The 25,445-nt window shown below is 38.0% G+C and overlaps 5 protein-coding genes across 15 annotated transcripts; 3 read left to right on the top strand and 2 right to left on the bottom strand.

Moving 5' to 3' along the window:
- Positions 1 to 313: 313 nt before the first annotated feature.
- Positions 314 to 1,420, top strand: LOC126789532 (uncharacterized). Its single transcript, XM_050515721.1, has 2 exons — positions 314 to 473; positions 757 to 1,420. The coding sequence occupies exons 1-2, from the start codon at positions 465 to 467 to the stop codon at positions 1,402 to 1,404; spliced, it is 657 nt and encodes a 218-aa protein (XP_050371678.1). The 5' UTR covers positions 314 to 464; the 3' UTR covers positions 1,405 to 1,420.
- Positions 1,421 to 9,079: 7,659 nt separating this feature from the next.
- On the top strand, positions 9,080 to 15,556 carry LOC126789518 (UDP-N-acetylglucosamine diphosphorylase 1). Its single transcript, XM_050515702.1, has 15 exons — positions 9,080 to 9,355; positions 9,466 to 9,520; positions 9,614 to 9,765; positions 10,805 to 10,844; positions 10,952 to 11,044; positions 11,312 to 11,424; positions 11,522 to 11,596; positions 12,053 to 12,092; positions 12,197 to 12,279; positions 13,288 to 13,365; positions 13,730 to 13,873; positions 14,100 to 14,167; positions 14,797 to 14,911; positions 15,007 to 15,163; positions 15,262 to 15,556. Exons 1-15 carry the CDS (start codon positions 9,197 to 9,199, stop codon positions 15,357 to 15,359), a joined length of 1,470 nt encoding a protein of 489 aa, XP_050371659.1. The 5' UTR covers positions 9,080 to 9,196; the 3' UTR covers positions 15,360 to 15,556.
- Positions 15,557 to 15,800: 244 nt separating this feature from the next.
- On the bottom strand, positions 15,801 to 18,600 carry LOC126789527 (urease accessory protein D). 4 transcript variants are annotated; one of them, XM_050515713.1, is made up of 9 exons: positions 18,497 to 18,600; positions 18,228 to 18,293; positions 18,054 to 18,128; positions 17,868 to 17,912; positions 17,439 to 17,672; positions 17,051 to 17,133; positions 16,732 to 16,903; positions 16,255 to 16,417; positions 15,801 to 16,014 (listed from the first exon to the last, which is right to left on the bottom strand). In XM_050515713.1, exons 1-8 carry the CDS (start codon positions 18,596 to 18,598, stop codon positions 16,304 to 16,306), a joined length of 891 nt encoding a protein of 296 aa, XP_050371670.1. In that variant the 5' UTR covers positions 18,599 to 18,600; the 3' UTR covers positions 15,801 to 16,014; positions 16,255 to 16,303. The 4 variants fall into 4 exon arrangements, 3 of the variants coding, with proteins under 3 accessions (XP_050371670.1, XP_050371671.1, XP_050371669.1); XM_050515714.1 differs by having other exon boundaries at positions 16,013 to 16,029; XR_007671536.1 differs by lacking the exon at positions 15,801 to 16,014 and having other exon boundaries at positions 16,084 to 16,417; positions 17,038 to 17,133.
- Positions 18,601 to 18,719: 119 nt separating this feature from the next.
- LOC126789533 (uncharacterized) lies at positions 18,720 to 20,434 on the top strand. 2 transcript variants are annotated; one of them, XM_050515722.1, is made up of 2 exons: positions 18,720 to 18,812; positions 19,347 to 20,434. In XM_050515722.1, exon 2 carries the CDS (start codon positions 19,448 to 19,450, stop codon positions 20,084 to 20,086), a length of 639 nt encoding a protein of 212 aa, XP_050371679.1. In that variant the 5' UTR covers positions 18,720 to 18,812; positions 19,347 to 19,447; the 3' UTR covers positions 20,087 to 20,434. The 2 variants fall into 2 exon arrangements, with proteins under 2 accessions (XP_050371679.1, XP_050371680.1); XM_050515723.1 differs by having other exon boundaries at positions 18,751 to 18,812; positions 19,371 to 20,434.
- Positions 20,435 to 20,586: 152 nt separating this feature from the next.
- On the bottom strand, positions 20,587 to 24,629 carry LOC126789511 (protein FAR-RED IMPAIRED RESPONSE 1-like). Of its 7 annotated transcripts, none has more exons than XM_050515684.1 (7): positions 22,253 to 24,629; positions 22,091 to 22,147; positions 21,543 to 21,608; positions 21,361 to 21,429; positions 21,127 to 21,192; positions 20,949 to 21,045; positions 20,587 to 20,853 (listed from the first exon to the last, which is right to left on the bottom strand). In XM_050515684.1, the coding sequence occupies exons 1-6, from the start codon at positions 24,545 to 24,547 to the stop codon at positions 20,965 to 20,967; spliced, it is 2,634 nt and encodes an 877-aa protein (XP_050371641.1). In that variant the 5' UTR covers positions 24,548 to 24,629; the 3' UTR covers positions 20,587 to 20,853; positions 20,949 to 20,964. The 7 variants fall into 7 exon arrangements, with proteins under 7 accessions (XP_050371641.1, XP_050371640.1, XP_050371642.1 ...); XM_050515683.1 differs by having other exon boundaries at positions 20,587 to 20,783; XM_050515685.1 differs by having other exon boundaries at positions 20,587 to 20,783; positions 20,955 to 21,045.
- Positions 24,630 to 25,445: the final 816 nt, after the last annotated feature.

Raw genomic sequence — 25,445 nt, 5'->3', positions numbered from 1 at the left:
AACGGAAATAAACCCAAAAAATTGTAAAAAAATCCCCAAAATTTCAAAATTCTCCCAAAAAATTGCCTATAAATACTACTTCAATTTGTTATGAACTCACACCAATTTGTGCACAACAAATTTCACATCTTCCTCCATCTCCTCTCTCTTTTCGTTTAGCATTTTTTTCTAAAACAATGGGCACCCATTGGCTTCCTTCCGAAGATTTACAAATGTGCATTTCTTTTGTCCGTCATAGCATTGATGAATATGACGGTAACAAACAAAAGAGGGACAAATTGTGGGAGACAATTCATGGTGATTATATGCAAAATTGGGTGCTAGCACCGGGTGAGAAACCTCCGAAGGAGCCAAGGACCCGAATCGCGCTCGCTTCTCACTACAACAAGTTCAAGCTACTCTTGCAAAAATGGGGCGAATGTTTGGCGGCATCACGACAACGTATAGCTAGCGGCACTTCGCTAATGGACGAAGTAAGTACATTATGTTATCATATATTATAATTTTTATTTGATTATATGAATTAAATTATGTAATTTATATCTAATTTGTTTAAATATGTAGCATTGTTTACATATTTAATTATTTTAATATATCTAATTTTATTTACATTATTTGTTTTATTTAATTTGTTTAAATATGTAGCATTGTTACATTATTTGTTTTAATATATCTAATTGGTTACATTATTTGTTTTATCCAATTTATTTAAATTATGTAATTAAATAAATACCTAATATAAGTTTTTTACATCAGGAACGACAAGCTCAATCATGTTACTATAATGCCAAGAAGAAAAAGTTTACACACTTTGAATGTTGGGAAGTGGTTAAAGATCATCCATCTTTCGTTGCGGTGCTACCTACTACTCCATCTCCATATGCAAGTAGTTACCACGGTACTCCTTCCGCAACTGAATCATCTCCAACCATCAATTTGGATGACGACCAATTGAATGAGACACCTCAAAGCAACACGGCAGCTCCATCGAGTCCACCTAGACCAATGGGAACCAAGGCGGCAAAGGAAGCTAGGCGCCAAAAGAAACAGGGTAAGACTCCTATTGAGCAACGGGTGGAGGTTTTGCATACCATTGCAAGTGACCAAGCATCATGGCATACCAAGAGGCTAGCCCATAATGAAAGTGAGCTTAATTATTATGCGGAGTACATAGACATTCAAAAGCGAAAAGAAGCAAGGGCGGAAGAAGAGTTACGATTGAAGAAACAAGAGAATGACACAAGGATCATGACAATGGATTTGGAGGCTATGACCCCAATCTCGAAAAGGTATTTTACCAAGAGGAAACTAGCAATCCTTAATGAAGGAGAAGCTAGTCAAGATCAACCTACCGATGAAACATATTCGGATTGTTATCACCCAAATCGCGTGCTTTTTCCATAGTAGTTATAGTATTGTACTAAGAATAAATCTGGGCTTGGCTTGTCATTTTATGTAATTTAAATTTTTCAAGAAATAAAATGCAATTTATTTATTAAGTTGAAATTGAAATACACATTAAATTAAAACACAAGCTTAATAATTAAACACAAACATCATGAAAACACACAATAAAACATATTTAAAGTATTTCACCGGTTTCCACTCTCCAAATGTGTTTCACCAAGTCTTTCTGGAGCTCTCGATGGATGTAAGCGGATTCGAGATCGGCAACATGGTCGTGAAACCGTTGTATATTAGCTCAATCTCTACTGATTGGCTCAAAAAGAACTCGATTCCCTTGTGCATTCACCGGCCCATCATAAACCCGGAAAGCCCTCGATGGGTTTTGCAAGTCTTCTTCTTCTTCCTCATCATCATCCTCATCATCCACATACTCTTCCTCAACAATCATGTTATGCAATATAATGCAAGCTAACATGATGGTAGTCATTACCGATTTGTGGTGCAATGTACAACTATAACGTATAATTGCCCATCGAGATTCCAAGATGCCAAATGCCCTATCCACATCTTTCCGGTATGCCTCTTGTTTCTTTGCGAAGAGCTTATCTTGCGGCGTCCGGGGATTGGAAATTGTTTTGACAAATGTAGAGTACCTTGGATATATTCCGTCAGCCAGATAATAAGCTGTGGTGTACCTCTGTCCGTGGACTTCGTAGACGACAGTTGGGCCTCTTCCGGCAAGGATCTCTGAGAACACATTCGATAGGTGGAGCACATTAATGTCATTTTTAGCTCTTAATGTGCTCCAGGACAGCCAAAAAAACTGTGCCATATCCACGTATCATACGAGGCCATTGCCTCTAGGATAACCGTTGGGCGACCCTTTCGGCCCGAGTATGCCCCTTGATAGGCGGTTGGGCAGTTCTTCCACTCCCAATGCATGCAGTCGATGCTTCTAATCATACCTGGAAAACCTCGGCGTTCTGCTTTAGCTAATAGTCGCGTGAGGTCTGCCGGTGTTGAACTGCGGAGGTATCTTGGACCATAGAGATGAACAACTTGGCTGCAAAACTCCTTCATACATTTCAGGGTAGTCGATTCCCCCATCCTTGTAATTTCAGTACACTGATCTGCGGCTGACCCGTACGCTAGCATTCGTAGAGCCCCGGTCATCTTTTGTTGGGGAAGTAGCCCTAGCAAACCAGTGGCGTCTTCTCTTTGATGCCAAGACATGTCGTGGTTACAGAGGTCCGTCATGATAATGTTGAATCGGTCTCTGCTCATCCTGTACCTCCGACGAAAGTCTTGAGCGTCGAAAATTGGACGTTCGATGAAGTAATTTTCCATGAGATTGTGTTCCCTAGATAGCCTTTGACGTGGCTTATTCGGTTTTTTACCGCGACGTGAACCGCTTGGTCGTGTTGATTCATCATCGTGTTGTGTTTCCGCCATGACCACCTGATTCACGAATGATTGCTCCATATCGTCATCCTCTTCTTGTTGACGTTGTCTCCGCCTGAAAAAATTGTGGAAGCTTAAAGGATTCATCAGAGTGATGAACAAGGAAATGTTGCTAAGTGTTTAGATTGAAGGATGAGTTATAATGAGTGATATTAGACGTTTTTATAGCAAATTGGTCGAAAATCTTATCAGAAATTTGGTCCAATTATTTTGCTGACAGTGACACGTGTCAATTCTCTACTAGTCGAAAATCTTATCGGAAATCTGCTCCAATTATTTTAGCGACAATGACACGTGGTAGTGACACCTGTCAATTATCTATTAGTCGAAAATCTTATCGGAAATTTTGAATAATATCGAGTCGATAATGACACGTGGCACATTATTATTGGTTGTAAATATATCTGGTAAAAAATTAATTATTTCACAACAAGACAAAATTGAATTGCTCAAGCAAATTGTAAATGGGTGTGTGAAAAAATCGATTTGCTTGAGCAAAATATGAAATCGATTTGCTTGAAGCAAAATTTGCTTCTGGCCCTACCATTTGCTTGAGCAAATGCAATTTATGGGTGCGGATGCTCTAACATGGGTTAGAGAAGTAAAATTCATCAAACACTTCGATATAATCCCTGATAAGTTGTTGTGACCCAAGTCTAGGATCTTAAGGTATGGAAGATTTCACAATTGTTGAGGTATATGCCAACTTAAAAAGTTGGATCGCAATTGCAACACTTTTAATTGAGATACTTCTGATCCTATCCAGAAAGGTATGCTTCCAGTAAATTTGTTGCCTCCAAGAGATAGTCTAACCAATGACAAGCAATTTTGTAAGGAAGAAGGAATTTTTCTGCTAAAATGGTTGTTGTCCATCCTTAATACTTGAAGATAACTTGGAATACCCATTGAGGTTGGGACGTTACCAGAGATATTGTTGTTCGAGACATCCACAAATTGAATGTTACTCTACAAACGCCATTCTTGAGGGAATTTCCCAAATAACCGATTGTTTTCCAGCTATGTAGCACCGACACTTCAGAGTTGAAGTGTCGGAGTATCCGACACTGCCCGACATGCCCGACACGGTGTCTGACACGCCACGTGGCGTGTCGGAAAATGTTGACTTTTTTGACACGGCCCGACATGCCACCTACTATTTTTGACACGCCACATCAGTATTTTTTTTTTAAACCTAAGCCCTAAGCCTTAACACTCAGTTCTTACCTCGTAACTTTCCTTCTGTTTTGCTTTAAAGCAGAGAATGACGCAAAAAAGCTGAGAATGACGCAAAAAAGCTTTATTTGTGATTCTGTGATGGGAATTGAAGTGGGTCTCTCTGGAATTCAAGAACCCAAGAAAGATTTGGCTGCTGAGAATCTGCTATATGTGAAGAAGAACATTAATATATATATATATATTAATATATATCTAAACAGTAGCAGAAGAACATTAATATATATATATAGTTTACATATTAATATATATTAAATTATATATAAATTGCCGTGTCGACCTGTGTCGGAATCTAAGTTTTTAAGATTTGCCGTATCGCGCCGTGTCGGTGTCGGTACTACATAGTTTTCCAGAGAAAGGGTAATCAAAGATTGAATGGTGTAAATACATGATGGGATAGTTCCATTCAAGTAATTATAACCAAGAATAGTACAGCTAATATTTGAGCATTTGTGGAGGAAAGCTAAAGCAGGGCATCAAATTTGTTATGGCTTAAATCTATACTATATAGATTAAGATAGTTGATTTGGAAGGAAAGCTATCCACTTATTTGATTGTAAGATAAATCCAAATATTGGATTTGGGAAGTTATCTTAGAGAACCATTGCTCTGGTAGTGCACCTGAAATCCCAGCATTTTTAAGTGTGATATGCACGAGGTCAGTTTGAGATTGAAGCCATATAGCGAAGCCAGGACCAACTCGACAATTCTCCACGTAAAGTGTGCGGAGATTGAAATGAGGAATCCATTTCGAATCAGTCAAATTGAAAATGATGGACGCTAGTTTGTCTGTACTTAATGTAAAAGACTCTAATCTTGTGAGGTTTATGAAATGAGTTTCGGTTAAAATGCCTTCCCATAAGTTACGAGATAAGTCTAGATAAACTAGCTGAGTGAGTTGTCCCAAACTTACAGGAATGGAATTTATTTAAAAGATTATAGCTTAGATCAAGATGTCTCAAGTATGGGTGGATTGGTTGGTATACGAGTCTTAATTTTTTAATACCATACACCAACAAATATATCATTGGTATGAAAAATCCACAATTTATACCAACTAATAACGTTGGTATACCAATTAAGTGGTACGGTTGGTACTCGGTTGGTAAGGTTGGTAATGAGCTTCTACCAACATATTTAAGACCCAAAAATTTAAAGGCTCAATCCAAATAACTAATAACAAATAAGTGAATAGCAATAGAATTCCAAAGTCTTATATAACTTCAACCAAATTACCAAATACAAAGTCATAAATAGAAAACCAAAGTCCAAATAGCCAAACTGTTAGAATACTTATAAATTCTCAAAACAATTGAAAAAATAAATAATAGGTTTAAAGACGATATATGTTGACATGTTGTAAGCAGTGATGATGCTACTAATAGGTCTAAGCATTTGTACTTGGGAATTCGATTGAATCGATTCATTCGTAACTAAGTAAAGAAATTGAAGACGAGAAAAATGTACTTGAGAAAGAAAATTCAGAGAGATTAGATTAAGATTAGTAGATTTATGCTGTTTAAATTTATTTTCCAATAAATCTACGGTTGAAATTTAAAGATATATATATATATTTAATTAAATAATTTAATATAATATAAGTTGGTAGGTACGATATACCATGGTATACGAAAAATATATACCACATACCATACCGTATTTTAATATTAGTATGATATATTGTACCACATACAGTGTACTGAGTATTTAGTATACTAACGTATTTAATACGATTGGTATACGAATTGGTTTGAATGGTTTTATATACCTTGAGCATTCCCAACGAACTAGCCAGTTTGCCTACTACCTCACATCTAGACAAATCTAGTGACTCCATTTTATCAGATGAATTGAACAATTTGAAAAACCACCTAAAAACTCTTGAAGTTCCCCATCAAATATGTTGCCTGCAAGACCTAATGACTTGGGCTTACACAAATTTCCACCGAATTTGGGAACTTTACCTTTTAGTCCTACACCACATAAATCAAGGTCTTCTAGAGATTTAAAGGTCGCAAATTTATCAAGAAAGGTCGCAAATTGATATTCCCCGCCATATCAATTTTTGTAAGAAGATTAAACATCCATTTGGGAAATGAAGAAGTGATCAAATTCTTTGACATATCAAGGATCAAAAGTGATGTGAAGTTAACTGTAGGTAGTGAGCGGGGAAATTGCTTGCCATCAATGTTAATCCAACAAGTAGACAAATGCAACTCTAAGAGTGAAGGACGGTCGTTAACATCTTGTATCCAACTTAATTTTGCGTTGCCGATGTCCACACCATTGAGATTGAGGTATTTTATGGAAGAAAGATGGGAAAATTAGTTCAAGTTTTTAACAGAAAGATAGAAATTTCACTGGAGGTCAAGATAAATTAAGTTTGAGAGGTTACCAAAAGATGGAGGAATCTCTCCTAGAAGTGAATATTCAATCCAGTGATGACTTGAAAGATTGAGATATCTTAAATTCGTAAGCTGCCCTATGAATTTGGGGATGTAAAGCGATTTGAAGTCCTTGTAGCTCAAGTCTAAGTAAGTTAAATGTTTCAAGCCAAGCAAAGAATGATTTAACTTACCCCCCAAACAAGATTCTTCAAATTCAGTGGAGTTCCAGTCTAAATCAACATAGAGGTATGGATATGGATTACGGAGGTCGAACATTGCAACACGACCAGTACGTGCGGTTGCTGCATGAAATCCTCCATTGACAACACTCATAACATATCCAAGAAGAAAGCCGGCCGGACAGATCGGTGAGATCTTGTTTAAAGCTGAGAAGGGCTTGTCTCTCTTCCTCCATGCATGATTTTACCACATTAGTACAAGTATTTAAGCATGAAGAGGCCAAAAATAACAAAAGGAAGCCAACGATGTGGCGAGGTGTAGGGTTCATGTAAGCATAGAAAACAACCATAATTTATTCTCTCTTTTTTTTGGTCTGAACCATAATTTATTCTCAGTACATTACTTCACTTGGTTTGATGTAGATGCCTGGGGTGCTGAGAACAAGTGAATATATTAGGCCGGCGTCGGAGCTAGAACGTACCGCGTGGTGAGACTTTCAAACTCTTCAGTGTTCGACCCATATTTCTAGAACTTGGACTGTAAGACAACCCCTCCATCATCGATCAAAGACTTTCTACGTACGTCGACTTCGGTGTTTAATGTAGATTTCTGGTCAAGTTAGGGCAGCGAGTCCATATCACCACCTCATCTGGTCTGTAGCAAGCAAGATATGATCGACCTCACTCACCTCAGAAATATAATTTTCAAGGGAGAACGAACAACAATTTAAAATGCAAGTCGTTGAAGTAACAAACTTAATCAGCTCACGCAGTGAGAGATGCTCAGAGCACACTGGTCGATCTTGCGCATTAGAATCACTACGAAATATTAATAATTTGTACTTTGGAACCTTAGTAGGAAGCTACGTACCCTCAGAGATTATATATCAATTGCGACTTACACAGATTCCAAACTCATCATTAAACTTCAACACATGCAGTTGGGAGTAAAGATAATTGACTGAAATACTCATATATATGGTGTTCGAGCGATGGGAATTGAATGTCATTTTTGAAAACCATACTATACGTTTTTATTGATAATCTGATGTTATTAGTATTATTTTCAAAGAATAGTAAAGACTAAAGACTACGAAAGGGATTGGCCACCACTCACATTGATTAATTATTTGGTAGCTGTTCGATCAGATCTATATGTAACGATAATTGAGAACAACACCTCAACAAAATAATGATTGAGTATTTATTCATGGATTGCGTTGCAAACAAAGGATTTATAGATATAATATATGCATGGAATTTATCTGAGTGTGATAGCTGAATTGAATGCGATAAGTCTCGGTCCGTTCCTCAAATGATAAGTTTCTTTCATGGCGTATAAACAGATTGAATATATAAAAAGGAAAAGAAAGGAAAAGAATATACCAATATTATTAATTTTTAGTGAATAATTAGAAGTTAGAACGTACACCATTTTTTACCCAAATTTTGATGAAGTAAACTCTTTACCTAATTTTTAATAAAGACGGACTATAAGTGTTTACTTTTTACATTGAAAGTCAATGAAGATTAACACTTGAAGTTGACAAATGTTCTTATCAAAGGGATGTGTTTTGTGGTATTTTTACGTAGCTACAACGATATAGAGTTGTGTAAATAAAATTTCTCTTAATTCACACCTTCACCGTTATTTCCTCTCTCCTCTTCTCCCAATTTCGAAAAACCCCTTAACCTCCATTACTTTGCTTCAGTATGATTTTAGCCAAGTGATAGCAGTGACATGGTATGATTTGATTAATAGCATCCAAATCAAATGATAATTGGATCTCAATCTCTGCTGTTGCATTAAATGGAGGCTCCATTAATTTGAGGATTTTTCGGTTATAATTTTGTTTGAAGTAGTCGGTGCTAGTATTCAAATTCAATCTTAATACCAAATCCTCCTTTTGCTCTCGCCAAATAACACAAAAATCCCAAATCCAATTTGTTAGTGGAACTTAAAATCGCTGCTCTCCCAAAATCAATCTTTAGATACGTCGTTCTGTTTATTTTTTTCCGTCACTAAAATTAAATTTATTTTAAAATTACGGAGACCCGCCCGCTTTGCTACAGGATTCGGGTCGTGCACGGACCCTCCCCCAACCCGCCAAAAAGGGTATTGTCGGCAGAATAAAAACAATTCGGTAGTTGAAGCCCCCCTTTCTACAGCCTCTCTACTTTCTCTCCTCCTAGATTCCCCCCCCCCCCACACCAAAGTATCGAACCATCCCCTCCTCCAACGGGTCCCACACCCCTACAATCTAACCCGGACTCAACCGGGTCAGGGGCATTTCCGGCATTTCTCACCCATTAGGTGGTTAAGTGATTGATTCTTGTCTTCCTCGCCACTGCTACTGTTGAGCTGTCCTCTCTGGATTCTCCTCACTACTATTAAGCAGCTCGCTGCTATAGACGAGAGAGAGAGAGAGAGAGAGAGAGAGAGAGAGAGAGAGATCTGGCGCAATTTTCTAGTGAGAGAGAGAAGACCTTCTCAATTTCTAGAGAGAGAAAATTAAACAGGAAAAAAAAATGAGGGAGACAGTGAACGACGTGTCGCCGACGCCACCTCCGCCTCCTCCGCCACAAGCCTTGCTGGAACGCCTCAAGGATTACGGCCAGGAGGACGCCTTTGCCCTCTGGGACGAGCTCTCCCCCGACGACCGTCAGCTCCTCGTCAAGGACATCGAGGTCATTTCCGCCTCCTCTAGATCACATGACTTGATCCAAGCCATTTTTGATTGAAAATTTGATTGCATTGTTTGAATTGGATGTAATTTGAGTTTTGTGAAATGCAACAGAGCTTGGATCTTTCGAGAATCGATCGGATCATACGGTGCTCGCTTCGATCTCACGGTGAGTGTTGTATTGTTGTTCTTAGCAAACATTGTGATATAATGAGAGGCTGAGATTGTGATGGATTTTGATTTGGTTTGGATTTTCTCGCAGGGCTGCCGACGGCGGCGATTGAGCCGGTGCCGGAGAGCAGCGTGTCGAGTGTGGAGGAGAGGAGTCTTGAGGACCGAGAGAGGTGGTGGAAGATGGGGTTGAAAGCAATCCACGACGGAAAGCTGGCCGTGTTGCTCTTATCTGGTGGACAGGTATGAGTTTTTAATCTTTAATTACATTATAAGTTTAATTAAGCTTTTAACTTTCTGATGTGGTGCATAATGTGGCTTTTACTCATTGTTCTTTTTAATTAGTGTTGAACTTTATCACTGCACCAAAAGATTACTATTAGATTCATAATGCTTCTCTCTCTTGCAAACACTGACTTTTGTGGTTTGATGTCACATTTCGGGGTTATGTGCACATAAAGACAAGTTGATAGAAATGAGATGTGTTCATTATGAATGTAGATTCAAACTTTATGAGTGTATAATGGACTTAATCAGCAACTCCTAACTATTATTATTATGGTATGATGTTGCTTTGTACCAATAACTTTCGCTCTCTCTCTCTCTCTCTCTCTCTCTCTGGTTGGTATGATGTTGTTTTCTTCTTGATGTGCATTTGCTATAATTGTGGATACCACCACTTCGTCTTAGTGATAGAAAAAGCATAGAATGTGGTTTATCCCTCGAGTATGATTATTTACAACATAGTTTGCTTTATAGGATTCCAAGGCTTTCATTAATTTCTTCTATTTCTTAGGCAAGAGGGTGGTGGGGGGTATGTTTCAAATTAATAATTTTCTGAGTACTGTAACTCGTTCCCCGGTTGCAAACCTCATAATGGAGGAATCCGACCTAGTTTAGTATTATTATATTGAGCTTTAGCCTCCTTTTTTTTTTTTGGTTAGAAGTTTGGAGTCCTTATTTAGGCCAATACTGTTGACAAAATTCTTATAGCCCATGAAGATCATATAAAGGGGCATCTTGCCAGCTTCATGACTCAAATAACAATCTGTTTCAGACTTTTAATATGTGCACAACTAATTGTGACATTGAAATGTACAAGCTTCATATGAATATACATTTTTCTGATAATGCTAGCTACTACTGATTTTCCTTATGAATGAAATATCAAACATATCATATTTTGGGAAAATTGACATGATGAGCATTTTTCTGGCATGTTTGATTCTGCACATTTTCTGCATGCCTCATCTTGTCAAGTGTGTTTGGCTGATTTATGCAGGGAACCCGACTCGGAAGTTCAGACCCAAAGGGATGTTTCAGTGAGTATTATTACTTCTCCTTCACACACCTGGTTTAGACCAACATACTTTTCTAGTGAGTTACCTGAAATGATTATCTTATTGTCTTTTTTGTACTTGAATGTTAGATATCGGGCTACCATCTGGAAAGTCACTTTTTCAACTTCAAGCTGAGCGGATTTTGTGCGTTCAGAGACTAGCTGCTCAGTCTACAAATGATGGTAGGCTTTCAATTATTTTTATGCATAGCTATATTTTAACTCCACTGGTTGCACCACAAAATAAGTCAACCTCCCACTTAGAGAAAACCCTTGGTCTTGGTGAGGTTGAAATTTGAGCTACGTCTTTTAAATGAGGTAGCCTCCCACTAAAATACGGTAGGCTTCTAAGAGCCAAGCTAGAAATCTTGTCATTCGTTGGAAGCTTTAAGCAATTTAAGATACTAATCACAAGTTTCTCAAAAAGATACTAATCACAATATCATTCAGGTTCTACCACACCAGTGCAAATACATTGGTATATTATGACCAGTCCATTTACTGATGAAGCCACAAGAAGATTTTTTGAAAGTCATAAATACTTTGGTCTTGAAGCTGATCAGGTAAGAAGATTTCATGGTCATTTGTTCTTTGTCACTTTTCATCTTATGAAGGTTAACAGGTTTTGCTTACCTTTTGAGGTCACACTTCTTGATGCAGGTCACCTTTTTTCAGCAAGGTACCATACCTTGTGTTTCAGGGGATGGTAGATATATCATGGAAACTCCATACAGGGTATGATTTTTGGTACTTGAACTCTTTATGCTCAGAATTTGTAGAATATAAGTAGATTGCTAACTTAGATATGGATTATAAATCGAACAATTGCCACTCTGCGGCTCTAGCTGTCAAACTAAAACTTAAGCAAACAAGCATCTAACGTAGGATTCGGCGGGACGTTTACTCAGACTCATCTTGGAATTGCCTGATAAGCTCAATTGATACTGAAATCTAGTGTTTTCCTTTTAGTGGTCAACCTCTGTGGATCTTAGATGTTGGAGAGTATTTAGATTAACCCTGAAAGTATGATAGCATTTCCCTGATACAACTTCACTAACTTTTATTGACAGTAACCTTCCATATTTCTTATCTTGTTCTCACCTTCCATATTTTCTTGTATATGCTTATAGATTGTGATATATCACAAAACAAAAGAGTATGTGACTAACATCAGTTTACTTATTAAGCCAGGTAGCTAAGGCTCCAGATGGGAATGGAGGAGTATACTCAGGTATTTTTCTATATCATTTAGTTAAAAATGTAGAACACTGCAGCTGAGCTTAATTACTGCTGATGATCTATTCATTATTTAATTGGAGCCCTTTTGTTGATTAGCTTTGAAGTCTTCGAGATTATTAGAAGATATGGCTACAAGAGGAGTTAAATATGTGGATTGCTACGGAGTTGACAACGCACTGGTGAGAATTATTATTTTCTGTATAAAGTTTGTGTTGAGAATAGAAATCCCACATTGGGAATTGAAACCTAGCCTGTGGGTTTATAAGGGTTTGAGCCACTCCATTCATTGCCAATTGGTTTTGGATGTGAACCTCAGATCACTTTATCATGGTATCAGAGCGGGTTACCCACGTCCACGTGTGAAGCCCAAATGGTCACACGGACTCCACGTCACCCAAAATGTTGTCCACGTGTATGGCTTGAAAATTCGCCACACGTGCGGGGGCGTGTTGAAAATATAAATCCCACATTGGGAATTGGAACCTAGCCTGTGGGTTTTTAAGGGTTTGGGTCACTCCATCCATTGCCAATTGGTTTTGGATGTGAACCCCAGATCACTTTATCAGGGAATTGGAACCTAGCTTGTGGGTTTATAAGGGTTTGGGTCACTCCATTCATTGCCAATTGGTTTTGGATGTGAACCCCAGATCATTTTATCATGGTATCAGAGCGGGTTACCCACGTCCACGTGTGAAGTCCAAATGGCCACACAGACTCCACGTCACCCAAAATGTTGTCCACGTGTATGGCTTGAAAATTCATCACACGTGCGGGGGCGTGTTGAGAATATAAATCTCACATTGGGAATTGGAACCTAGCCTGTGGGTTTATAAGAGTTTGGGCCACTCCATCCATTGCCAATTGATTTTAGATGTGAACCCCAGATCACTTTATCAGTTTGCGTTCTGAAAAAAAAAACCTTGTTTTGGATTAGAAATTCTCTCTTTTGCAAATCTGTTTCACTTCGCTTTCCCACGAAATTTCACCTTAATTGGTGATGCAGGATAAGGATGGGTAAAAAATTAATTATATTGTTTGATACACACTATTTTGATAAACTAAGAGAGATATTACAGCTCATTCTTTTGGTTCTAATAATTTAACCAAGGGGGACTGAAACTTTTATGTTGAAGATGTACATGTTCTTTCTCATGGTAAATGCATATTGATTGGGTTCTTGAAAACAGGTTCGTGTATCTGATCCAACTTTCTTAGGCTATTTCATTGATAAAGGTGTTGCATCGGCTGCAAAAGTTGTTCGTAAGGTAACCAGTTTCCCTGCATGAAATTATTTAGTATGTCATATAATTAAATTTTCAAAAGTTTGAGAAAGCGATTAAAGTGGATCGCTGTATAGCTCCATTGCCTTGTTTGATCCAATTGAATCCAAATACTTTCTTATAAGAAACTCCAATCATGTGTTTTCTCTCCCTTTCTGTTATTAATTATGGACATGCCCAGTGATATGTGATTCTTAGGCTTTATGGATTTCTTAATAATGTCAGAAACAATGGAGTTATTCTCGAAGTTTACTTTTGACCCCATATCCATCTCAGCATATATTTATTTACAAATACATACGGTCGATATGCATATGAATTCTTGAGTTACTTGGATTTTTTATTACAGGCTTATCCCCAAGAAAAGGTTGGTGTGTTTGTACGGCGAGGAAAAGGTGGACCTCTTACTGTGGTGGAATACAGTGAGATGGACACGTCTCTGTCTTCTGCAATCAATCAACAAACAGGACGTCTTCGCTTCTGTTGGAGTAATGTAATGCCTTCCATCACCTTCTTTAATCTATTGTTTCTTGCTGTTGAGAAAATTGTCTTAAAAATCTATATTCCTGCTTTAGATCAATCATGTTTAGCTGCATAGATACTATGTTTCTTTTCGTGCATTTTCACTTGGCATGCCCCTTAAGATTAAAAATTTCACAATGATAGTCGTATACCTTTCCACTGATGATGGTAGCTCCTTGTCACGTTGTGTTTTTCAGGTGTGTTTGCACATGTTTACCCTGGATTTTCTAAACCAAGTGGCAAATGGCCTTGAGAAAGATAGCATGTTAGTCTCTCTCTCTCTCTCTCTCTCTCTCTCTCTCTCTCTCTCTCTCTCTAATCCAGTGTAACAGTAGCTGAAAAATTGTTTATATAAATGAAGATCTGAGTTTTATGCTTAAATAATGGTTGATGGGGGAAAAAAGAAGACAAACATCAATAAGAAAAGGAATGAACATTTGTATATATGTATTTATGTATCTTTAACAAACACTTTGTATGTCATTGTATCGAATCTGCACAACAACGCTGTAGATTGTTTGCTTTCTTATCTGTGCTCCGTCATCTTTTAAATATTCTCCAACAGAAATAATGTTCAAACCAACAATTAATCATATCTAGATTGTTAGAAATGACAAAGGTTGACGTCAACTTGTTTCAGTGGTTGTTGTCAAATTGTCGTTGCTCTGTATTTTGTATGCAGAGGTTCCATGTTCTTTAAGTAAGGGAACCTCAGGTAGCTTTCCAAAGCGATTTGTCTTTGGCATTGATTACTGGGGTCATATGCTAAAGAAGTAGAAAGTATTAGCAGATATCAAATGACTTTGGTTTCTACGTCATCACACCCTGATTTTAGCTCCTCATTCATTGTATTATCTACTCTGCTGTATAAACATGTGTTTTTGCTGAATGCAGTTACCATCTTGCCGAGAAGAAGATTCCTTCTATACACGGACAGACAGTGGGATTAAAACTAGAGCAGTTTATATTTGATGCATTTCCATATGCACCATCAACTGCACTTTATGAGGTGATTCAATTTCCCCCTCATTGTAACTGATACCCCAAGCACGCTTTCCCTACCTTTGTAGTATACCAGCTGATTTTGTTTTCCAAAATATCTAGGTATTGCGTGAAGAAGAGTTTGCACCTGTAAAAAATGCAAATGGGTCAAATTTCGACACTCCAGACAGTGCTAGGCTTCTTGTTCTTCGACTTCACACTCGTTGGGTTGTTGCTGCTGGTGGATTCTTAACACATTCAGTGCCCTTATACGCAACTGGTAATTCTTCATTTTTGCTTTCAAACATGTAGCCAATACATTTTTTGCCGGCGACAATGCAAAGGGTAAAATTTTGACACAATTGATCCTGAAACCAGGTGTGGAGGTGTCACCTCTTTGTTCTTATGCTGGAGAAAACCTAGAAGCTATTTGCCGTGGAAGAACGTTCCATGCCCCTTGTGAAATTACATTCTAAAAGTGACAAGAATTGCTTTGTCTTTTTTTGTGCGGCTCCTTTGTTTACATGAAACGGCCAGAGTGGGTGAGTTAGGTTCATTTCTCCTTGATGTGTTGTGATAGATTAGTGAATATTTCTGTTGTATAAAATGACAGTCTTCAGATGTTTTGGTGTTGCTTCAACTTTATCAATATATGTTTTGCATTTTATCATTTGGTTGGCGTGTCCTTCATGATTAATTATGCCATAACCTAACCATTATAGAAGGGTTCACACCATGCAATTTTCTTTAGACAAATAATCCAAGAACTGTTTGGATAATAGAAAACTGAAACAAATGACAAGGGAAAAAAGGATGCCACAGGGTTGTGTACAGGATATCATAATGACAACATCTGATATCGCATCATCAAAAGCATAAGTGCAAAGGAATTCAGCTACCCATATGCGCAACAATATTAACTGCCATTTGCTAAAGAACATTATTTTCTTCAGTGTTCCAACTCAGATCGGAGTAGTTACATGCATTTCCAGATGAAACAGGCAGTTCACAGAACATATGGTATGAAATTACAGAGTTGAGGATTCCGACTCCCATGCAGAATGCTAGGCAAATTTCCGGTGATGATAAGGTCTAACATAAGTAGGCTACAAGGCTCTGTAGTGTGGAATCCTGTGAAGTATGAAACTGGCATCACATCACGTAGACTTCAAGTATATCTCAATGAGCCAATATAAACTTTCTCGATGAGCCAATATTAACTTTCAAATGGTTGTTACTTGTAACAAATAATGTAGACTACTGAAGGAGTTGCAGACAAAGAAAAGAAGTCTGCTGATGATAGTAAGTAGGGAAATAATTGAAAGCCAAATACATAAATCTAGTTCGAGTGTTATAGGACTACACGCTTACAACAAAATCATAGCCTAGACACCTTGCCGAACATTCTCCATGCAGATTTTCAACGGTATGGTGATACACCAAGTAGTGGCTCCATGCCGGCCAATTGATGCTGCAGGAACTCGTAAACTGATTCGGTTGTTGTGGCAGCTATACGAACAACAACCCCTATTCCCTGTACACATTAAATATGACATGCATTAGCTCAGATGGCTGTCAAAGTGTCAATACCACACTAACTGAACAGAACCTCCCTACTGGAATTTCAAGCAAAATAGGATAAGTTAACAGAACTACACAACTAAGATTGCATTAAGAACTATTTAGATTGAGTGATTCCTGATGATATTGGTGTCGTTACCAGATTTGATAGTCATCAGAATCACATTGATAAGTTTCACCACAAGCAAATTACTTTGACAAGAGCTTCCTGCCATCTTATTAGGAAAATGTGACAACTATTACTTGTTGCAGCATGATCATTTATACCTTGGGGCCAAAAATACTCGAAGAAGCAATAAAGCCTGGTTTGGTGAAGTGACAATGAGAATTCGTTTGCTTTTGGTGACCTGAGGAGGCTGTGGAATGATTGTGCAATCGCTCAGCCATCATCCTTTTCACATTCTCTTGAACTAGGTCTTGGATGTGCTTGATCTTTGGCCTAAATTAAAGCACCCAAAAAGTATAACATTTGGATTTACAAAATAACTTTCATCCATCTCCAAAACATACTATTGAATACCAGGGTAAAACTAGAATGACAACAAAGAAAAGGTTCATAGTATCTATACATACTGAAGCTACTAACCCCAACAGTACAACCATTGCAATGACTTGATAGTCCTGCATGCGTTCTGCAATTGAAGAAACACTTCCACTCTCCAGGTGCACCTGTCCTCGAAACATTGAACCAGCTGACAACAGGAATGAAAGAAAGCATAGTTCCACAACCAAGCTGATTACCGGAAAAAAAAAACTTGTGCAACTTTAATTTTTTTTTTCACATAAAGAAATAGCAGTATCCATTTGTGTGCTTGAAAAGACAAGGAAAGGGGGAGATTATGTAAAAACAGTGAACTGAAATGGTGAGCATTACGGAAAGTTGATTGACATATTGAGGAAATTAATTGTAAGAACTAAGTTGTAACCTCTTTAAAATGCACAAACGAAGTAATAAATTACAAGAGTATGATTACCATGTCAAGAAACAAAGGCTCATCATCTCCTATAAAGATGTGGTTTGCACTCTTATATAGATCAAAATCCCATTTTTCTCCACTTTCATGACGCCCACTGGTAATCCAATCGACAAAGACCAGACTTGAGTCAGCGACTACCCTAAATATTTGTTTCTGGGAGTATCTTGCAGTGGAAAAACATGTCACAGGATCGGGAATGACAGCCAAAAGGGCATTGCTCCCAACTCTTGCCTACTGCATGGAAAAAAATAAGCTGCTGTAACTTGAAATCAATAACTTTAGAATTCAACCAACATATTTCGAATATTAATGTAATGAACAGTACTGAGCAAAGCATAACATTATTTGATTAACAGTATATCAATAAACTCCCAATCAATAGTTGATTGGATGCTTTCAAAAGTTGGTTTAGGTCAGAGTGGTTACCTCCATGACTTGTTCAGAGCACTTGGCTCCCAGAGACTTGTAAACCTACGCAAGAACATAAGCCTATTTGAGAACCTCAGATTCAATACTCTTTTATGAAGCCAATCCTCCAAACCCCATAAATCCAACAAAACATAGAAAATGAGACCAGTGGGCTAATTATATCAAATCCAACAACACACAAACCTTGGTGGAAGCCTGGGTTGTTATGACAGTGGTGCAACCATCTCCAATGGTAAACTCACATGAAATAGAATCTCCCTGAACACAAGAACAGCAAGCTCACAAAATAAACTAGAAGTATTCAAAACTGCAGGGTAACAACACAACCCAAAAAAGAGGCAGCACAGAGTTACATACAGTGACAATGCCACCACCATAGGTGAGGGTGTAAACCCAAACAGCATCAGCTTTAGAAGAACCCACCTGAACAATCACCATAGCTAATTAGCCTCCTAAATAATATCCATTCATATTACTGTGATCAAATTACAGCTACCCAAATATGCCAAGCTCCATATTACTAATGAAACCTATCTGGGATCATCATAATCAACACCCCCAATGGGGTCCACTATATACCAATTTTGCTAATACAGTTTAAAAAAAGAGAGTAATAAAGCTGAGACCTTTCTGGGGACAATGAATTTGAGAGGGTACTTTGAGAAGCTCCTTGTCACAGTTGACCTTCCTCCCACTTTTTCAACAACCAACCTTCCCTGTTTTTCCATCTCTCTACAACTCTCCTCCAGCCCTCTTCCCAAAACCAGTTTATATAGCTTTGCACCAAATTGGGCCGGGTCGGCCCGTTATGTTATAGACCCGGTAAATAAATGGAACAGAATTAAAGGTCTAAAACCCTCTCTCGCAGTCTAGTTGAGTTTCTAGGGTTCTATTCCATCTCAGCTCTCACCAGATTAGAACAAGTACTCAGCTTTCTCTAAGGTACTCGCTTCCTTCCCTCCTATATTTCTGTATCTAATGTCTGTATATATATGATTATGCAATTTAGAATGCTTGATTTGGACTTGTGAATCGGAAATGATGGGTTTTTGTTTTGCTTAGAATTGAGAAAGTGGCTCTGCCCAATTAAGTTTTTGACGATTTGCGAAAATGGGATCATAGATTTTCAACCCCAACTTCGAAAGTTTATTGCTTTATTGATGCAGAAGCTTAGTTGAAGAAAAAGTTTCAATCTTTTGATTAAGGGTACCGAAGAAATTAAGGAGTCAAATTTGCCCTTCTATTTTTATTTGATTTTCAGTAAGAGATGTTGAAGAGAATCACAATGTTGAAAATTTACTTGGCTAGAGTTCACAAATTTAGTTCCCCAGTCAAATTTTTTAGTTGTTTTATTTTGTTTTGGGTATGTTCATTTACGATTCTGAGTTGTGTATATAGTTTATTAAACATTTATTAAACTTAGATTGATTTGAACTAAAGACTTGCATATTGACCTTATGAACTTGAACCTAATAGGCCTGCTCTGGATTCGAGGTACAGATAATTGCTAAAGTGAGTGGTGAAATGGATTGTTGATTACGCATTTGTTAAACGAAGTCTTGTGGGAACCTACAGAAATGAGCTTGATCATAAGACTGAGGAATCATTTACCTAATGGGCCCTGCAGAAGACCTTTTATTTCTCCACTCGGGACGCTGAATCCAGGTAGCTTAAGTGGGTTATATCGGCACTTTGGTCAACCTGCGATGAAAGAAGATGAGGAACAAGTGGAGATTGATCAAAGGAGACTCCCGGCTGATTACGATCCAGCAACTTTTGATCCCACAGAGCATCGGAGTCCTCCCACAGAGCGTGTTTTTAGGCTCGTAGATGAAATATCGTCACTCACATTGGCTGAAGTTGCTGAGCTGGGTTCAATCATTATGAAGAAAAAGGGAATGAAGGTACCACCGACTGTTGGAGTCATGAAGCCAGGAGCTGCTGCCATAGGATTGACAATGAAAGGACCAGCAGCAGCTAAGGAGGAGAAGAAAGTAGAAAAGACTGTATTCGAATTGAAGTTGGAGTCCTTTGAGGCAGCTTCAAAAATAAAACTGATCAAGGAGGTGAGGAGCTTCACTGATTTAGGCCTCAAGGAAGCAAAAGATTTAGTGGAGAAGGCACCGTCCGTATTGAAGGCAGGCGTCTCAAAGGAGGAAGGAGAGCAACTCGTAGAGAAGCTGAAAGCTCTTGGAGCGAAAGTTGTTCTTGAGTGAAATAAAATACTACATGCGTATGTAATCCATGACGAGAAGTTTATGAGATTAGTTCATGTTTCTTGGGAAACACCAGGCCACCAGCTTTCTGGAATTTTATCAATCCAAATGAAACATATCTCAGGTTTTCTCCAATTGTTTTAAGTTGAGAAATTTGCTCAAGATTGATTTCTTGTTGTATTGAAATCTGAGCTGATCGATAAAGCTGCGATTTTGTTTAACGTTCGCCCATGGATGAACTCTTTCCTTGATTCTTATTCCCTTGTTTTGGGTTCAGGGAATGGATCATTCGTTATTAATGTCTTTTTAATAGGCACATTTGTTAATCTGATGATTATAGACAGGAAACCTTGGTGTAGATGAGGGTGTGCAGCTGAGTTATAAGTTCCCAGTATCAATGCACTTCTACCAGATGTGCCGCTATACCAGATTTTAGTTTTGTACTAGTGTAGCTAGATAGATTTAAAAAATGAAACTAGAATTGAGAATGCGACGAGTATAAACTTGTATTGATTATAGAATTTGGATTCTGAATTACAACTGGAATTGTACATGGACGAATACAAAATGATATATATACAACAGAGCTACAACTAAAAGAGAAATGAATTATTTTTTCAACTGCAGGATCTGGTTCAACTCTCGATGTTCATTTCTTTGATACCATTGCTGCAATTACACTGTTTCCTCACACCAGCTGAAAAAAAATAACAGTTTGTTTCATTAAGCAGGATTGCAGGAAAGAAGCCGACACAAGCACCGGTTCTCTGCCACACAACAATGAAATTATGGATTATATATGATCAAATTGTGGCCTATGATGGATCCAAGATTGATTTTAGAGAAGTCAATTATGACTCACCTGTACCCATGTATTGCTACTGATGAGAGCGATGTTTTGGTTGCAAATGCTTTGATGCCAAGCCGTGAATCTGAGCGCGTCCCACAGTGGACTGATCCTGGAGCACGAGTGAAAGACCATATAAATAATCTAATCAAACAAAGACAAACTTTAAAACTTAGGTAAGGATTAGTTATACCATATTTTGCAGATCATCTTCAATTATAAAACCTGGAATAGTTTGTGGTCTGGATTGCAATTTCCCCTGCAAGTAAGCCACCAACATGCTATTATTACATGCAAAAAGCACAACTGACTGTAAGTTGGTAATGGTATGTTATTAACCCTCAAAAGCGATCCCTGCTTCCCATCTATGATAAGATCAGATAAAAACGAATCTACAAAATCTGATAAGGAAACATCAATGTTGTACCACTGCATGCAGTCTTTGCTGATTTATGTATTGAGCATCCTGGATGGGTGTGAGTGAGTTCAAGTGCCCCTATGACAGAGAATACCCCATTCAGAAGTTTCTTTTTGTTTCAGTCGACAATCAGAAAGTTGTGTTTAGTGAAAACATCCACACACAGAAGTCACAAATTTCATATGCATTACCAGCCCCTGTAAATGCTGATTGCTACAATAATTATCACGCCTTGAGGGTAATGTATTTAATGGCCCCTACATGGAGATTCAAGGAAGACGAGTCAAATTGTTTATTTTAATAAGCACAAGACTAATTTTGTTATACAGGTCCTTAACAGAAATCCAAAATTTCATTTGTCATGAAATGATCTCTTATCATTCCTTGAACGATTTGCCTAGGGCCAATATAATTATCTAGGGTGGTAGCTCTTGAGCTCAATTGTTCCTTTGACAAAGATACAAATACTTAGCTCATGACTTTCACGATAACATGAATTCTGACTGAAAAGCAATATAAGTAAGAAACAGATTTTTTTCCCCAAAACAGTTTTGGTGTCACTGAACTATACCAGTACCATCCGTTGCATGCTCTTTTGTCATTCATAAGAACAAACAAGAGCTGGTGCTCTTCAATTTGAGTGTCCCAAGTATAAAACCCATCAAGAAACATGTTTTTCATAGTATGACATTGTAGTAGGTGCTTTAGAAGTCGGAAGTGTAAACATAACATAACTAACCATTTTTCGCCAGCTCTCTTGCATCTCGATGGTTAGAAGTTCTGGCTCTAAGTGTACCTAAAGAATTCACAGAATATTAAGATGAGTGACCATTCAGAAACATCATAAAATAACGAAGACTATAATGTTGTAACCAGCAAACCAGCAGACAACGCAACTAACCTGTCCTCTATTAGATGTGCTATTCTTTTTATTCATCTTGTTACAGCTTTTAACTTGGTTCATTGACTTCATTCCTTCAGGGCCATGAGGATCATGAGTCTCTGGAGATGCTCGTTCTATAGCACTCTGAGTTGAGTTATTTGTATTCTCACAATTTCTTAAACCTTCTTCCAATACCATAACTGCAATATTGTAACTTTCCTGCGATAAAGAACCTTCATCACCCAATTCAAAGCCTCGTTGGCACAGATCATTGTAACGTTGAACTTTAGACACAACTGAACTCAACCCTACACCCCTTGTCTGGCTGCTCTTAGCATCTTTCGTCCAACGTTTTAATATATACTGAGACGGGATATTGTGTACACCAGATATTTGCAGTACAATCATCACATGTCTACAAAGGATACCGTTGAATTCAAATGAATGGCATAAACAGGATATATCTGACGTCATTTCATTCCACTCCACAGTGAAATGTTGATCCTCTTCAAAATCTTGAACTCTGAAAGTTTTGACTGCTCCATCTTCAGCTTCTTTCTTTGGGTGACAAGCAACTACTCCCAAAACCTCAACTTGGAATTTCTTAAATATTGCATGAGTGTAAATCATAGCCATTTGTTTCCCAAAAGGCGAGGGGCATTTCAATGCTGGTTGTTTATGCCATGTTTCAAATTCCGCTTTTGCTTCCTCTTCATGCTTCTCATGGAGGACTGTATTGTACTGCTCAAAAAACTCTTTCAATGTCGTTTTCCTATGCATGTATTTGTCAAAGAAACAATTTATACTTTCTGATCGCTGGATTGTAGACATCCCAGCTAAGAAAATGTCTCTCATGTATGCTGGTATCCATCGCCTACGATCTTCATACAATGACTGCACCCATATGTCATTTCTTAAATTGAATCTATCAACCATTTTGAACCATCTCATTTCAACCTCTTCAACTGTCCAAGACTTGAAAATGCATTTATTAAATTTTTCCATAAAGTGACCATGCTGCCTAATCACATATCCAAGCTTCTCAGGAATCTTACCCAATATGTGCCACAAACAAAAACAATGACGAGAATAAGGAAAGACATCTGCGATAGCTTCTTTCAAGAGTTTGTCCTGGTCAGTAAGTATCACTCTTGGAGCATGTCCACCCATTGCTTTCAGCCACGCCCGCATCAGCCAGACATAGGTTGGTTTACTCTCATCAGCAAGTAAACCACATCCAAGCAAAATGAATTGAAGATGGTGGTTCACACCAATAAAGGGAGCAAATGGCAATTTATATTCATTCTTGAAATATGTGGTATCAAGAAATACCACATCACTAAAATATCCATAATCAAGTCTACCTTTGGCATCAACCCAGAAGACATTTCTCAACCGCTGCTCTTCATTCAGATCAATTGCATAAAAGAAGTTAGGATTCTCATCTTGCATACAAAGAAAATGGTCATGCATGACTTGAGCATCTCCTTCCTCTAGAGACAAATGCTGTGCACTTAGTATTTGATTTTTCCCACCACCCTTAGGATTACTGGACTTCATGTAGCCCCCACACTCTCTGGACATATTGGAAAACATATTCTTTGTTCTTCTCTGGATAGCATGCAAGCCATCAACATTACCGCTGACATTACCACTACTTGAATCTAACCTCCTGTGCCCTCGAAAATAGTAGGCTGCATCACGCAAAATGTCATGATTGTGCTCTTTAACGAGTGTACAAACAGTCCATCTACCATCTTGTCTTCTCTTAACATGCATGCCGGCTTTGCAATCTGTCTTTTCCAAACACCGGCTAGTATGACCTCCTCGTTTTCTCTTAAGGCAGATACTTGATTCTCTGGAATGTGAAACAGGCTCTGTAGTTACAGCTTGACTAGTTTCTGGTTTGGTCCCAAATCTACTGCATGCAAATTTTGCATCAATAAATTTTCCAGATGTTCTGGACCGACGGCTAGCCTTAATTAATACAACAAACCCCATAGACTTGGCATATTCTTTATAGAATGAGAAAGCTTCTTCCTTCGATTCAAATTCCATTCTGTCATGAAGCTCTATATCTTTTGGAGCATTCAAGTTCATTTCATCTCTGGCATCTACCCTGTTTTTCGAATTTGACACATTTCTAGTTTTTCTAGCAATCTCCTTATCATTTACAGGAACGTTGATTACACCTACAATGACTTGATCTCCAGAAATATCTTCCTCTCTGTCATCTACCATATGACTATTCCCACTAGGTCCGTTATCTTTCTTGTGAGATTCTCCCAAAGGTAGTTCAAGATCTATTCCCATAGCAAGAACCAAAACTTTCTTAAAACAACCGTTTCAAGTACGTAACCAGCAGGAACAGAGTAACTTCTGCGGCACAGAGATAAACAACACCGGAAATAAACAGAACAGCAGAAATACCAAACACAAGGGCATGAAATGCCAAAACAATCACTCATAGGGTAATAGCTACTGCCCACTAGTTAACAGTCAACAGTAAAAAATCCTCTAACAGTGTCCAAACACTACACCAAGATTTTCAAAACAGCAACTAAAGAAAATGCTTGAATCACAAGTTATCCACTTCAGAATTACATATAAGTGATGTAACACTCAAAAGATTGAAACTTTCATACACCCAAACAGCAGAAGCCAAAACAAAATTCCTGCATATAACAGCAAGTAACTGAAATACCCAGAAAACTTCAACCAAAAACCCAAATGGTGATCCAAAATGAAAACTTTTATACTTTGACAGCTGAACATTATTAAAAAAAATAGATACTTTACTTGACCAACAGAGCATACAATTCAAACAGAAAAAAAAAAGACCTTGACTTCAGAAACAGTTAGAGAGTTCTTCACACTTCACAGCAGAATAAAAATGGAAAGCAATACAATTCATACAATCTATAAACTTTAACCAATTTAGGAAAACACAGTCACTGAATTGTATAGATCATAAGTAACTGGACTAAACACAAACCCATAATGAAATTGAAGAGATTTCAATAAAGGAAAGAGAATTATGATTACATGGAGTGGATCAGCGGAGTAAGTTGAGCAATTGGGGGCAGCGAGTAGGAAAAAGTCTTCAAATTTAGGGTTTGCAGATTTGGGGATTTCTAGCGCGACTGCCATACTCGCATTTCCAACTTCCTATACCCACCCCTTAGTTTTCCACGTAGCACCCATTAAAAAT

The sequence above is a fragment of the Argentina anserina genome, chromosome 3 (genome assembly GCF_933775445.1).
Source record: "Argentina anserina chromosome 3, drPotAnse1.1, whole genome shotgun sequence".
Lineage (NCBI taxonomy): Eukaryota > Viridiplantae > Streptophyta > Magnoliopsida > Rosales > Rosaceae > Argentina > Argentina anserina.
The sequence above is the reverse complement of the archived record's forward strand: the minus strand, read 5'-3'. Positions and strand labels throughout refer to the sequence as shown.

Coding starts and splice junctions, on each gene's coding strand:
- LOC126789527 (XM_050515713.1), bottom strand. CDS start 18,598: ATGGAAAAACAGGGAAGGTTGGTTGTTGAAAAAGTGGGAGGAAGGTCA. Junction 18,129..18,227: donor ATGGTGGTGGCATTGTCACT/GTATGTAACTCT, acceptor TCTTGTGTTCAG/GGAGATTCTATTTCATGTGA. Junction 17,673..17,867: donor GCTCTGAACAAGTCATGGAG/GTAACCACTCTG, acceptor TCCATGCAGTAG/GCAAGAGTTGGGAGCAATGC.
- LOC126789533 (XM_050515722.1), top strand. CDS start 19,448: ATGAGCTTGATCATAAGACTGAGGAATCATTTACCTAATGGGCCCTGC.
- LOC126789511 (XM_050515684.1), bottom strand. CDS start 24,547: ATGGGAATAGATCTTGAACTACCTTTGGGAGAATCTCACAAGAAAGAT. Junction 21,430..21,542: donor ATCAGCATTTACAGGGGCTG/GTAATGCATATG, acceptor TCTCTGTCATAG/GGGCACTTGAACTCACTCAC. Junction 21,193..21,360: donor AGCAAAGACTGCATGCAGTG/GTACAACATTGA, acceptor GCTTACTTGCAG/GGGAAATTGCAATCCAGACC.
- LOC126789518 (XM_050515702.1), top strand. CDS start 9,197: ATGAGGGAGACAGTGAACGACGTGTCGCCGACGCCACCTCCGCCTCCT. Junction 9,766..10,804: donor TGCTCTTATCTGGTGGACAG/GTATGAGTTTTT, acceptor TGATTTATGCAG/GGAACCCGACTCGGAAGTTC. Junction 11,425..11,521: donor TTGGTCTTGAAGCTGATCAG/GTAAGAAGATTT, acceptor TTCTTGATGCAG/GTCACCTTTTTTCAGCAAGG.